The sequence below is a fragment of the Talpa europaea genome (assembly GCF_964194135.1).
Source record: "Talpa europaea genome assembly, chromosome: 8".
Lineage (NCBI taxonomy): Eukaryota > Metazoa > Chordata > Mammalia > Eulipotyphla > Talpidae > Talpa > Talpa europaea.
This window is the reverse complement of record NC_140075.1, coordinates 91,147,695-91,163,854: the sequence shown is the minus strand read 5'-3', so window position 1 is coordinate 91,163,854 and position 16,160 is coordinate 91,147,695. Positions and strand designations below refer to the sequence as shown.

At 35.5% G+C, this 16,160-nt stretch overlaps 1 protein-coding gene across 1 annotated transcript in view; it reads left to right on the top strand.

Moving 5' to 3' along the window:
- The window catches only part of KCNH5 (potassium voltage-gated channel subfamily H member 5), a gene marked incomplete at both ends in the record, with an annotated part of 246,631 nt that extends 231,939 nt beyond the window's left edge, over positions 1 to 14,692 (top strand). The window contains one exon of the mRNA XM_084241184.1: positions 13,745 to 14,692. Coding sequence (XP_084097310.1) covers positions 13,745 to 14,692 — 948 coding nt within the window. The remainder of the gene's footprint in view (positions 1 to 13,744) is intronic.
- Between the last annotated feature and the right edge of the window lie 1,468 nt (positions 14,693 to 16,160).

Sequence of the window (16,160 nt, the reverse complement as noted above, 5' to 3'; positions counted from 1 at the left end):
TCTGCCCATTTTTTGACTGGGTTATTTTCTTTGTTGTTCTCGAGTCTCATCAGCTCTTTGCAGATTTTTGTGATCAGTCCTTTATCATTAGTGTTGGGTGCAAAAATGTTCTCCCAGTTGGTGGGGTTTCTCTTTGTTTTTGTTATTGTCTCTTTTGCTGTGCAGAAGCTCTTTAATTTGATGTAGTCCCAGCTGTTTATCTTTGCCTTCACTATCACTGCTTTGGGTGATGTATCTGTAAAGATGTCTTTGATGTGCAAATCCCGTAGTGTTTCGCCTATATTTCCTTCTATATATTTTATGGTTTCAGGTCTTATGTCTAGTTCTTTAATCCATTTTGAGTTGATTTTTGTGTATGGTGTGAGGTAGTGATCAAGCTTCATTCTTTTGCATGTAGCAACCCAGTTTTCCCAGCACCATTTATTGAACAAACTTTCTTTGCTCCAATGCATAGTCTTTGCTCCTTTGTCAAAGATTAGTTGACCATAAATCTGTGGGTTTATTTCTGGATTTTCTATTCGATTCCATTGGTCTGTATGTCTGTTCTTGTTCCAATACCATGCAGTTTTGATGATTATGGCTTTGTATGTGAGGATTTCTTTTACTAATGAGCCTTTTATAAATGACTTGTATTGAGGCCCTGCATGACTGTGTAACTAACTAGACCATATAACTGGTCTGTCAACTACTATACGGGAGTTACAGCCCGGGATATTGTCACAAATAGATACTGGTAAGTCATTCAGTGGGGTGTACACTCCAGGAATTCTGAATCAGCACAGAAGACAGCTGACCACTTTGCCCCAGCTTTCCCAATTAACAGGCCATGATCATCTGCTGAGAGTGTGATCTGGGTGATTTTGAGGAGTATTACATTTCCTTGAAAATCACTGTAGGAGAGAAGTAAGCAGAAGAAGGAGTTGTCCAGGAACAAGAAATGTTCATTGAAAGCCCAGTTGATATTAGAAATTCTGAGCTATAATGTGCCCTAAATGCATGACTAAGGGATTTCCTCAATTGGCATGTGTGCACAGCAGCCTGAGTAACTCAAGAAGGCCAGTTGAAGGGATGATTAAGGATCATAGTTTTGTCAGATTAGTTCAGGAATAGGGTAGAAACAAGGGAAATGAGGTCACGATCAGCCCTCAAAATCCATCTTACACAACTGAGAATATTTATTTCCCTCTTGATCTTTGGGGTGTATTTTTAAAATATTTTTTGCAACATATTTAACCCCTTGATAATGGTAACATTGTAAAATGAATTTATAAAAATTTAGATGAAATCCCTGCAAGTATTATAATTAGCATTTCATACTCTGTATAACACATTTCTTCTTAGGGTTAAAGCAGAAGGTTGCTTTTCATACAGCGCCCTTTCCTACTGGTAAGGACAGATTTTAATTGTTGATAAAGTCATCCCAGTAGAAATGAAGATCTCTGTAAGTCTATTATATTCTCAAATTCATTTAACAAATAAATACTCCCATGTTGTTATTCTTGATTAGATGTGGAAAGAGCTTTCTTGATTCTTTAATATTAAATAAGACAAAACAATTTGGAGAGATTTCTTTTCATATAGTGAAGAGTAACAAAAGGAAAATAAAAAGAGGCTTGTGAGTCATATAAATTGATTACTATGCTGTTGATTATAGTAATTGAGCCATGGTGGACATTACTGCTCTAAAATTATTGATTTCGAACTCTGCAAGCATTTTCCCTATAACTATCCAAGGAGGTAGGGTAATCCTATCTATAGAAATCACTACTCTAAGGCAATGCATAAAATTGAATAGCTATATTTTAACAGCTATTTTATTTTGTCCTTAGTAAAATAACCATCAGAAGTTAATAATTCATGTCAAATTATAAAAGTAAATGCCTTGAATAGCTACACATCTTGAAAAATCTGAAAAATGTGAAGACCTGATTTGCATGCAGGGTATAGATTATTTTAACTTACTCTTTGACTTCAAATCAGCAAAATATATGTTATATATGTGTGTGTATGTGTGTCCACATGGAAACTCAACTTATCCAATGACTAAATCAAAAAAATAATTTCCCTCCACTGAGCTGCAATATGACCTACATCATAATTCAGTGCCGAAATATGTATGAGTCTCTTTCTGAACACTGTGTTCTATTCATTTGCTTATTTATCCATTCTGTGCTGCAATAGACTGAATGTTTGTATCCCCTTAAAATTCATATGTTGAAATCTAATCCTCAATGTGACAGCATTTGGAGGTGAGGTCTTTGGAAGGTGATTATTTCATGAGGGTGGAGCCCACAAGAATAAGATTAGTGGCCCCAGAAACTTCCCTTTTCCCTATCATATGTGAGGATGCAGTGAAAAGAGTCATCTATGAGCCAAAAAGTGGGGCCTCACCAGATACCAAATCTGTTAGTGCTTTATTCTTGGGCTTCCAACCTCAGGAACTCTGAGAAATAAATATCTGTAGTTTCTAAATCATCTATTCTGTTCTATTTTGTTATAGAAGCCTGAAAAACTAATACATGTCCTAATAGCATATTATCTTAATTATGTAAAAATACCTTGTTAATTTCTTAAAAAGATCCTGCTAGGATTTTGATTCGTTATAATCTATGAATTAAAGGAAAGAGGCTCTTCCATCTTAATAGTAATCAGTCTTCCATACATAAATACGATATATTTATTTAAATCATTACACTTTGTGTCCCTTTTGCTTTGTATAGGTTTAGAACTTAGCAGAGTTAAAAATATGAATTATCATTCTTTCCTTCCACTTTTGTGTTCTCAATCAATTAGGAGCTCTTATACTTTCAGCTTTTATACTATGTGATCACCAACTAAAAAGATTCAGTTCTCTCCTCAGCGATTTCTTTCCCTCAAGCCAAAACCCTGAAGTGTAAATGGAGCTAGTGTAATCTGTGCTTTCTAGGAAAACACATCAAAGACTCTTCTCAGGTTTCCTATATTAGTTATTTTAGTAGTAGACAGTGCCTCTAATCATAGTAATAAATGAAATGTGAGATTCTACTTGCTAACACAAGAAACTAATGATAAATATTCAGATAAGTAGAATATGATAGTGGGAGATCTATCTTGACTGTACAGTGACACTTCAAATAGGCTACATAATAGACACTTACATTTTAACTAACAATTATTAAATTTGCCACCAATTATATAAATGCACTTAAATAGGAAGCTGCCAGTAAAGTTATCATATATTCTAATGCAATATTGATGTATAATTTTTCACAATTTGTGCCCTAATAATTTCCAGAGCTAAGATGTCTTTATCTAGACTTTCCAATGATGACAGCTCAGACTTTTCTTCCAAATATATCTGCTGACTTTTCTGTGCGTGTATGTTGCATGCATGGTCGTTGGCATTGTGCTGGCATATCTCAATTATTTCAACAGCTCTACTCTTTTTAAAATTGTAGCTCCCAACTTCTGTCAATTGCAACACTAAAGAAACAGCCTGCCTACATTCTCATACTCTAGAATAACTCATTACAGTTCAACACTGTAGGGACTGTAACTTATTAGCTATTCTAGACACTGCAATTCAATTATTGGCCAGTAATGTTTAGAAGCACAAACCTTGGTAATTAGCAACAAATTCTCATCTTCTTTCAGCACAGCATGTGAGCAGTTGCCTCCAGAAGAAGCAGATAAAACATAAATAAAAGCAGCACCTGTATCCTAGATCTGTAATTGTTACTGAGGGTCATGGAAGACTCAGCAGGCTTTGATGCTAGGAACTTTTGACACCTGAAAAATGGGGCAAGCATGTTATCGTCTAGCAAGAAATTATATTAGGGATAATTCAAAGAGCATAATGTATATTTAATGTATATTGTCTTTTTCAAAGTGTTTTTTTTTTTGTTTTTATTTTTATCTTTTTAGTATCAGGTACTGATCTCTTATTTTACCAGTTGGAAGATAGAACTGAAAAGAACCAACTTCAGCCAAATGAGCCAAACTCTCCAAATGACACATCATTGTTCTTCCCATTAGACCCTCAAAACATCAAATTTCCTGCAAAGGAAGTTTTTAAGTTGGAAATGACACTAATTACCATTTCTGTTTCTACTAACCTTTTGCTAAATTAAGCCTAAAAGATTATATTTGGTACACTACCTTCTAATTTGTGAAAGGCAAGGAAGGACTGTTTCCTTTGCGTTATCTATGTGTGTTGAACACATCCTTTCACTGAGATAGAGTATAGATGGTCCAAATAGGCACAGATCAGTCACTTGCATGTCTTGTTTTGTTACATTAGAAAGTTCAAAAATCCAAGTAGTAAATCAAATTGAAATTTTTCTGTGGAAGAATTTAACTGTTTTGCAATTAACAAATGCTTATGTAACCCATTGTCAATATTGGATCTGTGTGAACACATGCTATACTCCTGCCATTGATTAGATTCAACATAAACAGTTGAGATCTATTTTATATTTACATGGAATAATAAATGACGCTGATAAAGTATAAAACTGTTTATCTTAAAAAGATCTTTAAGTATATCTGATATTTAGAAGGGCTGTGTGACTTGGTTAAGTATATACAAGTAATCAGTGTCAGAATTGGTATTTAATCTCTTGTCTCCTGACTTACAGAAGTCTTTTCATGAGAAAAGAGAATGAGAAAAACCATTTACCTACTCACTGTATACTTCTCAGCAGTGAAGAATTTGTGATAAGTAAAAGTTGCATTATTTTTATAGAAATCAAATGCAAAATTTGATAAATATACTCATGCTTGTTTTCCCAACAGAAGCTGCAGAAAATTTCATTCATTATGAAAAAAAAATCTTTAAATGTATTGTAGCTTGCCTAAGTTGTAATTGTTCTCTCTAAGCTCAGCAATTATCTTACAAGGCAAATCTAAAGTCACATATTAGATGTATTCCTGGGGACAAAGGCATGGTATCAAATGAAATCTTGTAGGGTAATATAGTTGAAAGTGCATTGTAAATTACAAAACAAAATTATGCATAACATTATGAGTGTCAGCATGGCATAGTAGAAGGAACACTGGAGCTGGAATCAGGACATACATTTTAGTCCCAGCTTGGACATTTACTTACTAGGTGAGCTTAGGCAAATGGCATAACTTCTCTGACCCTCATCTGTCTAATAGGGATGGTTATTGCCTTGCCTGATTTATAGAGCTGCTGGGGAGAAAATAGGGTAACATATGCTAAAGTTCTTTGTAAAATATATTACATTTGCTGAATGTTAAATAATGGTATTTTCTATTTATATGTTGAAGAGTCATTACATATTCATATACAGTGCTTAAAACAATGTTACCTCAATTTAAAAAAAAGTTACTAGAAAAAAACTTACTAGTATGTGGAGGCTGTGATTGGTTACATTTTGCAAGATATGAAAAGAAAAATGTGGCCTCAAAGGAGAGTTAACTGATTTTTAAGAACATGTGGAAAGGAATAACAACAGGGAAAAAAGTGAAAAGAAAATTGAAAAGTCATTCTACAAGAAAATCTACTTAGATTCAGTTTTGTGAAAAGGATCAGATAAGAGACGAGATGTCCTACATAGTCTGATGTTTTCAATGTAGTTGCCATTAGGAGACTGGAAGAGAGAGGGAAGGAGAGATTGGGGAGGAGGGAAGTGGGGAGGGAGAAAGAGGACGGGAAAGGGATAGGGGAGAGGAGCTCAAAGGATTACACCAGATTAGTCATTTCATTTAGGACAGAAGTTTCTTGTGAGATGTGTTTTAGCACATGAAATTAACTGTAAATATATTAGAAACTTACTAAAATGTTTGGGAGAATTATATTGCTGAAGAAACCACAAACTTAAACTTTAAAAAATCTTTTCTCTGTGGGAGCCCCAAACCAACCTTAGACCCTCAATTTCACACAAACAGGAAGTAGCTGAGGAAGCTCTACTTCTGAAATTCAAGAAATTCTTAGATATTCTCTCAAATCACACCTGACTATAGAGGATCACAGACAGAGAACCTCCAGGTAGATGAATCAGGAGCCACAGAGAACAACAGAATGGAGAACTTATTCCAAATAACAATATAGAAATTTACCCAAATGTGAGGTCAAAGGGTCCTTCCAGAATCTGCCTGTCAGATTGCATTATTGCTGTGGGCCAGGAACTGTCAAGTTTCACAATCATTATATCCCTCCCTTTTGAATGAGAGTGTTTAATTCATTATCCCATATCTGCTGCACTTTTGTTTGTTGTGACTGAGTGATATATGCAGGCCTGTGTGTGTTTGTGTGCGTATGTAGATTCCTTAGGGTTTTCCATGTACTTAATTATGTATGTATGAATAGACATGATTTTAATTCTTCTTTTGCATGCTGCATATCTTTTATTTCATTATCTTGGCCATTTCCTTGGCTGTTACCTTCAGCATGATGTTGAACAGAATGGCAAGATGACTCATGCCTATCTCTTTTCTGATTTTCTGTCAAGAGCTCTCAATATTTTACTTTTAAGTATGGAGTTAAGAGGCTCTGAGATTTTGTGTTAGATGGGTCCCACTCATTATGCAGTTGGTCCCACTTTCTAAGGAAGAGGACTGTTGAACTAAGTAGTAAAGGATAAGTAGGTATTCCCAGCAGGTGAGGAGAAGAGAGGAGTATGTGTCATATCACAAATAGATTCTGAGCTTCAAAGTGATTCACTGTGGCTGGTGTGCAGTGAGGGGTCCAGTGAAGAATGAAGAAAACAGTGAGGTAGATTGAACTGGGCCACAGTAAAATTGCTGACCTGAGAGTTATATTTTTTTTCTTTGATTTTGTTAACCTAGGACGCTGTCATATTTGATACATACTGGCAAAGAATGAAATGAAAAAAAAAATGAGACTAGAAATTGAGGCATGGCAACCAATTCATGAATTAGTGTAATATTCAGGTCTGTGAATACCAACCCTGACAGCTTTACCATGGCATAGTTCTGTTTTTAGTTTGAGGGCTTTGTCTTCCTTGTCATTATTTTTTAAATGAAAAACCTTTAGTAATAGAAGTATTGAGCAACTATACAGATGTACGCTAATATCAGTAATGGAGTTTACAATCTATGTTTTGTTCCTTGTGAAAATGTATTTTCATATTAGAATTGAGATGAGTGATCTTTTATATGGTTAAAAAAATGGTGCCTAGACACATTTTCATTATATGTAGTAATTGTATGCGAAATGCTAGATGTTCTGCATTTGTAACTTATCAGCCACCCTTGTTCATTTTAGTCATTACCCAACACATTAACAAATCAAAAGATCTTCCTTTCCTCCTTCCTTTCTTTTTCCTCTGAACCCTTTTTTTTTTCTTACATTAGTCAATTAGTTCCTTCACTCCTCAAATTTATTTAGGAACTAAGAATATGAGTTAGATCTCATGCTTACTGACTGAGCTAGCTGGTTCCTTTCTGAATTAGATCTATAGCGCCTTCCTTGCCCCTGAAGAGCTTATAGATTTATGAGTGTCCTCAGTAAATCAAGGCAGTTGTATTTCAAAACAGTGTGATGTGTCATCACTGCCCTTCCTTTACACATCTAAATTTGTAGAATGGCCATCTGCCACAGCCCCATCACTGTGGTCTTTGTTAATAAGAATTTATAATCTCAGATAGATAGATGATGTGTTTAATAAATATCACTTTGTTATATTAGTATGAGTTGGAATGGAAGGAAGGACTAGAGTTAGAATTAGTGACTAAGTTTATAGAACCAAAAAAACAAACCAGCTGGATCCCATGACCTGAAACTACAGTCGAGTTGAGTCTGCAATTCACAGATCTGGAAAATGATGGACATCTAGCCTCCTTCAAATTATGTAACATTAAATCCATGTCATTAAACAAATGATTCTAACCCTTTTTTCTGCCTTTATTGGATTTCAAAGTTCAGTACACATTCAAATTATTCAATTTTGATATCACTTTTATGATCAAATGTCCTACTTTTGAAACAGAAAGCTCAGTTGGCTGTGTTCCCTGTTAAGTTTAAGAAGCTTTTATCATTTAAATAAATTAAACCTTCCAGCATGGGCTCCGCAGAACATAATGAAGCACAAAGAAGAAAAGCTTAAATGAAATAAACCTCTTTGCTGATAGAAGGAGTACAGACTATTGTGCATCCCCCACCCCTCCATAAAGGTATGACTGAAATCAGCCAGATTCATGATTTTTCATTTTAAAGTTTGTTCTTAATTTTTGTGATATTCATTTGCAATCTGACTTACCACTGAACAAAATATAGAGCCCGAGTACACCAAGTGCCAGGAGTTCTGGGTTAGTAACACCAAGAAAAAAACAAATATTAGATTTTTAAAGCTGATTTCTTTTAATACCACATACACAGTTTTCTTTATAATCATGTATATCCAAGATGTACATTTTTTGTATATCCATGTTTTTTTTCCTTTATATGATTTAATTCTGGATATACTTTTTTTAAAATATGGTTTAATACATATAAGGTCATCCCCTGTGAATTTCACTCAGATCCCTCACTTTCTAAAATTATTTCTTTGGGGATAATTCTTAATGTCTGATTTCTAAAGAAAAATTATAATTTCCAAATACTGATGAAAAAATTAATCTATATTAAGCATATGTATTGCACTAGCAGAAACTTTTTACTTTCTGTGTGACACATAGTCCAGATAGGAATAGTTTATAAAAACTCCTATTGCTAGCATCTTATTTCAATTGTCAAAGAGAGTAGCATACAGATACTTGTAAGTTCTAAATTAAAACCAGCTATTTTCAAAGGCTTGACCTAAATAAGATAAGTCAATCTTTCCATCATGTTAAGTTGAACCATTTTATTATATGCATGATTAATAAGTTAAAAAGGTATAAAGCACTTCTTAAAAGGAAAGATTCAGCAAAATTTGCTTAAGAATAGTCATGATCATAATGGTGAAAAAGAATAACAGCCACACTATTTTCATGATGACATGCAGTCTCCTTGGTAGTTAAAATACATTGTTGTTCAAACTTGGACTGTAGGGTGATAAAACTATCTTAAACACTATGAGGACTTACAGAAAGGACTTATAGAAAAATTGTATTTAATGTGTTTGAAATACCGTGAGTTACTTACATTAGAAAACCCTGCAGCTTTGCTTTCTTATTTGTTATATAATGCATTCTTATAACAAGACAAATAAAAAGCTGTCTATCGCTTTATATGTAAAACACAGATCAACTGATTCTGATGCCTCAGTTGATTATTAGTCTTGTGAACCTTATGAACATGAGAAAATCATCTCTTCATTTTTGTTTTGTTTTAACTTCAGTGCCTGTGTTCTCATACTCTGCATTAAGAAAGTTTTGCATTGTCATCATCTGCAAAGATAAATACTGGATGGTTTCACTTATTTTTTGGAACCTAGAGAAGCTAAAGAAAGGATTTGACAAAGACAAACTGTAAGACTGACCCTTGCAAGCAGACCTTAGATCTAAGGCACTCAGGAGGGAAGGGGAAGAGGGACAGAGTGTGTGGGGGTGAATAGGGAATGAATGGGATTTGTGGACGGGGAAGGTAGAAAGAGCAGTGAGGTGTGGTGGAGGACCGTGGGCACTTTGGTGGTGGGAAAATTGTTGACTGCACCTCCGGGCGGGGGGTGGGGTGGAATCCTACATTGTGAAAAAATAAACAAGGATGTTTTAAAGCAAAACAGAACAAAAAAATCTTAATGATTGTTGCTGTATCCTTATAAAGTATTTGAAGGTAGGTTCTGATTCAAATTCTGTAATTTGTACAAGTTTGATTTGTTGGTCAGAGTTTGATTTGAAATTCTTTCTACTTGGCAAACATTTCTTCACTGTATAGTTGTGCCTGGCACTGGGTTAGCTGCTTGGGATGCCAGAAGGTAGATGATAACATGTTTGTTTCCTAATGAGGAAACAGGAGTAGATAAATATTGACTATCTGTGATAGTAATACAGGTAATGTTCATTGTTTGAAGAGTAGAAAATAATAAGTAGAAACATTTTCCTCCTTGTAGTTTTCTCTTCATAGATCTGTCACAGAGATGTATTTACAAAATATATGAAAAGTTTATTAAATTAATAAGTTATTTATTGAAGATTTACTCAGTGTAGAGGACACTGTTGTAGAGACTGGAGATAGACAAAAATCTCTGTCTTCATAACCAAACAAATTAGGGGATCAAAAATGATAGTAAAGGAAAAATTACATTTTTGACCCTCCCCACTTACAGGTTTTCAGTAAATTTAACATATGGAGAAACAAACTAAAAGAAGATTTAAGAGCCAATTGGAAGAGAACCAAAAGTTACAAAATGGTGATATGTATTTTGACAGGAAATAGAGTGAAGAAAGCCTACTTTTTGATTTTGCCATTGAAAGTGAGAAGAGTTTAGAGATTGCTTCCCTTCAAGCTTTCCCCCACTTTTAGAGAAGGCTACCAATTACCCAACTAGCATAGAACTTTAATCATTTATTTAAGTCACTTCTTTCAAGGGATGGTTCTCTATGACAAATGCTCTGTGAAGAGTGAGTTACCTGTTGAGTACCTGTTTTTTTGCTCCCTATTTCACCTACTCAAATATCCAAGTTTTCATAAGGTCCAGGAAAAGTGTCAGCGTTATCCCATGAAGTTGCCGTGCTATGAACTGGTTCCAACTGTTTGGTATATGACTCCTGGGATTTGTATCCTGACTGCGTGTTGGTTGTATAACCCAAGTCAAACAGCTTGAACTCTTTTAGTCACTCCATAGAGGGATGGCCTTTTTAGCTGGCTGCCCCCAACTGCTGGACTCTAATTTTTACATCACATATTTAATGGCCTGGGAGAGGTACACTGTAGGATGCTATAACTTATCCCACCTCATAAAATACCCTTCCTTCATCTTTTATGGGATTGAAATCACAAAGGGCTACCTTCTGTGGCATCCTGGGCCTGAGGGATCCTAGCTCTGCACTTTGGGGCTACGCAGGAAGTGAGGATAGGAACGGGGAGGGCAGCTGCCTTTCCATTACTCTTTGTGGGTCTTTCTGCTCTGAAAAGTCCAGGTCAGGAGGTTCATAAGTACCCCCAAAACTCAAGGAGTCTATGTCTAATACCATCTCATCCTCTATCCCCCTGGAGTAGGGAGATGGGAAGAAAGAAACAGTATACGAAATTCTTAGAATCACATCTTCAAATATCCAAAACCTCTATTCTTTCTCTTTCCTAATTCCTATTTTCATCTTCTTAGTTTCAAAATATGCCAACCCTGTTCTATCTCACTTTTCCACTGGCAGCCAGTCCTGTGACAGGCCCTTTATACTAGGTAGTTTGGCATTTGTTCTCAGCTTAAAGTAGCAATTCACACAGATTTATTTGTTCTTGATTGGTGGAAAGGGACTAGGACAGATCAGGAAAGCTGGAAAAAGCTTTTTTAAAAAATTAATGCCTCATATATTACACTCTTTATTTTCTACCTATCCCAAACTTGGTACAAAGAAATTAATTGTAAGAAATTAGTAGCTATTATATTGAAATTCTAAAAAATAAAATTCTGGCCTAACATACCCACAAATTCTCAATCCCCAGGACACCAACTCTTTCACTATAATTTCTGTGATTTCTACAAACTGTGAACTTCACATGGTAGCACACATGGATGTTACAAAGGAAAAGACATGTCTGCTGCATGCCAACAGGATTGAAAGTTGAGCAAAACAAAGTGCAGGACACCCCGTGAAATTTGAATTTCAGAGAAGTGACAAACACTTTTAACATATAACTCATTCATATACTATCAATATATGATTTTTCAGTAAAAGCATGCCCCGCATATTGCCTGGATGGCTTGCATTTTATCCAGCATTCATATGTGCCAAGCCCCTGCCCTCCTGCACCTGAGAGATTCCAATGGACCTTTTCCCTAATGTGAAGGCTACTTTCAGTTACCACACTGCACCCAAGCTACCTCTAGCCAAAACTCAGTCACTACTTTTATAAAAACAAACAAACAAAAGGATTCGGGGTGAGTGGGAAAGAAGATGAGGACAATCATTTCTCTTGGTCCTCTCATGTCAGTTCATAGAATAAAAGTGTGTTCCTTTTCCATGAAAGATGATGAAATAGGAACATGGTATCTGTGTTTCAATGTGTAGAACTGTGTGGACCCAAAGAGTGTTAATATTTTAAAAGCTTGTTAGCACAAGCCCTGTTTGTTTAGGCAGCATAATATGTCAACCTTTGAAAGACTTCTAATTAAACTGTTGGAACTTTGAAGTCAGACTTTGAGATTAGTATTGCATCTTTAAAAAAGATCCAAATCGTGTGCCACTAGAGAAGGGAAAATACGATGATCTTTACAGACACCTATTGAACTTATGTAATTTTTTAAATAAAAATATGAGTCCTGACCCCTTGATAAGTTGCATTTAGTGCATCAATCTGAATTTAGAAAATATGTTGGTAGGTGGAGCATTGCCATCCCCCTGATGTCTATGTTACCAGCGACCATCATTAGTGTTGGTTTCTGGTATAAAATCATGATTATATGTTACTCCTGGATGCTGCTGGATCATCAAGAGGCCATAAAATGTTTTCAAAAAGAAAGTATTTTATGTGAGTTCAAGAGAGGGAACCAACATATTTTTGAGTGCCTATTATATGCCAGGAACTGTGTACTTCACATATATTTCCAATATAACCAACAATTTAACAAGAGGTGATGGAGGTAAGTAATGTTGCCAGTGTCATAAAATTGTCTGATTCTAAAAGCACTCTATCTAATAACTCCCTTTTGAATTTTTCTGACAACCCTCACCTGTAGTTATATTGCTCTTCAGAAGGACTCTGAGCAAAAATCTCACACTTACTAGATTTACATCTCATTCTAAGAATGCAAGTGGTAATTTCTTACATAGTCAACATTTTCATTTCTCTTAAGAATTTTAAGTTCTTCCCAATACTATTTTGAAAGTACATTTTCCATGAAATTTCTACTTAATTATTTGTATATACCCACCTATATGTAAATATAGGTATACCCACTTAAAATGTTAAAATTTTTGGAATTTGAAGAGTTCAACATTCTATCAGTGCAGCTATTACACAAACAACTCCTCTAAATATTTTTATGGTATAAGATTTATGAATTTTTATGAACGTTTATTCAGTTAATATATCAATTTGAAATGAAATTTGTATGTCGAACTGGTATTTTCCTCCTAGAAGCTTTCATATATAGATCCTCATTATGGTCTCTGGAGACACATAAATAAATTTAATCCCTCCTGCCACCATAACTAGATGCTATGTTGGTAAACTGTCTAAACAGCCTAGAACTATTACTCTTTGACCCATATGGAATTAAAAATAAAAAAGGAAAACACACAAAAAGTGATTCATTACAAGGAAATTAAAAAAATATTTTCTTACGCATGTATGTATCCACACATGTTTAATGCACTGGATTATGTATATTTGCATATTAATATTTTCTATTAAGTGGGAACATAAACTAGAAAACAAATAGCTCTATTCAGTTGTCCCTTTTCTACATTTACCCTCTGATATGCAAGTGATAAGCTTGGTCAATGTTGTTCCATCAAATTTTAAATATTATCGTTCCTGTTAAAAAGTATTTTAACATTTTTTCCTTTCAGAAATGACCTTATCCTATGTTTAGGAATTTCTTCCAGTTAAACATAATATCTATAGTATACTGTGAGGCAATTATAAATTCCTCTGTATCTTAATCATACTTTCACTATCCCTCCCCCTCCACAGATCATATTTCGTAAAATCAGTGATGTGAAGAAAGAGGAGGAGGAGCGTCTCAGACAGAAGAATGAGGTCACCCTCAGCATCCCCGTGGACCACCCGGTCAGGAAGCTCTTCCAGAAATTCAAGCAACAAAAGGAGCTGCGGAATCAGGGGTCATCACAGAGTGATCCCGAGCGGAACCAGCTTCAGGTAGAAAGTCGCTCCTTACAGAACGGAGCCTCCATCACGGGCACCAGTGTGGTTACCGTGTCCCAGATCACACCCATCCAGACATCGCTGGCCTACGTCAAGACCGGTGAATCCCTCAAGCAAAACAACCGTGATGCCATGGAGCTCAAGCCCAATAGTGGTGCTGACCCCAAATGTCTCAAAGTCAACAGTCCCATACGAATGAAGAACGGAAATGGGAAAGGGTGGCTGCGACTCAAGAACAACATGGGAGCCCATGAGGAGAAAAAGGAAGATTGGAACAATGTCACTAAAGCTGAGTCCATGGGGCTGTTGTCGGAGGACCCCAAGGGTAGTGACTCAGAGAACAGTGTGACCAAAAACCCACTAAGGAAAACAGATTCTTGTGACAGTGGGATTACAAAAAGTGACCTTCGTTTGGATAAAGCTGGTGAGGCACGAAGTCCACTAGAGCACAGCCCCATTCAGGCTGACGCCAAGCACCCCTTCTATCCCATCCCCGAGCAGGCCTTACAGACCACACTACAGGAAGTCAAGCACGAACTGAAAGAGGACATCCAGCTCCTGAGCTGCAGAATGACTGCCCTGGAAAAGCAGGTGGCAGAAATATTAAAAATACTCTCAGAAAAAAGTATGCCCCAGACCTCATCCCCCAAATCCCAAATGCCACTCCAAGTACCTTCCCAACTACCATGTCAGGATATTTTTAGCGTTTCAAGGCCTGAGTCACCTGAATCTGACAAAGATGAGATCCACTTTTAATATATATGCATATATATTTGTTAATATATTACAAACAGTATATACATCTATATACATGTGTGTATATATGGTATATACATATATATATTTTCACTTGCTTTCAATATGATGAACACAATATGGATTTTGATATGTAAATATTGCATGTCCAGCTGGATTCTGGCCTGCCAAAGAAGATGATTATTAAAAACATAGATATTGCTTGTATATTATGCAGTTGACTGCATGCACAATTTACATTTATTTATAATATCTATAATAACAAAGGTAGGATTTTTGTTAACCAAGGCAATGTAATATTTGAAGAATCAGGGTCCAACCTGCCAATGTTGCCATGACAAATTTGATCTCAGGCTGAGTATTTCGAGCTGTCATTTCCTCACTGTTCTGTTAAGTTCAAATTATAGATTAATATCAAGGAAAAGTTCAGCTTTTCAACAGTACCATTTTATGATCTCTTTCCATGCGGTGTTTTTCTGTAACTTAGGTTGTTTTCCCCAACTGGCAGTTTGTTCCATTGAAATGACTGTTCTGTTAAATCAGATAGCAGTGTGGGATATTGAGAACTTAGTGCTATGGATTTTGTGCATGAATTGCATTTTTATTCAACTATACCTCTCATTTTTTAACATTATACTTAGATAATAATCATTAACTCTTCTGTAAGGAAATCCCCACTCCCTCTGTCTTGGAGAGCAGCTACCTACCATCTTGTATGATGATTTTGTCAACCCCATAAATATTAAAATACTAATATAGTGTATGTTATTATAGAACTACTGCACCACAGGGTAAAAAGGCCTTTTAACAATTCATGTTGAAGAAGCTGATTTTCCAAAGATAGGAATGTTCTAAATTTGTGTTTCCAAAACTTCTAAAGGGTGAAGTTGAATGACTCAGCAAAGAAACAAACACACATGAAACATTTAAGTAATAATCATGTCAAAACTTAACTGCAATGATGTGAAAGGGATAAACAAGTAATTTTTTTTTTGGGGGGGGGTTTGGTAGCATGTCTGTATTAGAAAGAATGAAAAAACAGGTCCAGGATTATTCACAAATGATTCTTACTGTTTATAGAGATAACATGTGAAATGTGGTTTAGAAAACAACTAAGAAATAGATGTTAAGTTGCTCAATTCAGATAACTGCTTTTCTATAGTTTTATTCTGGTTACCATTTTCTGAAGCTTTTTTGCACACAGTTCAACTGATGGACTTCTGCTGAGTTGATACAGTAGACCACTACGGTTCAGTTAGCTCCATTTATGAAAGAGGGGTACTAAAGACTGAATTTCAGAGTACTTTGGGTCACAAATCCTCTTAGAAAGTGCCTATTATTAACTGAAAAGAGTAACAAAGAATTGTGTATAACTAGTTCCTTAAATGATATGTATCAAGAGCAAAATACATGTATTCATTTCCTTTGATTACCTTTTTAAAGACATTGAAAAGAGAGGCATAGTTCT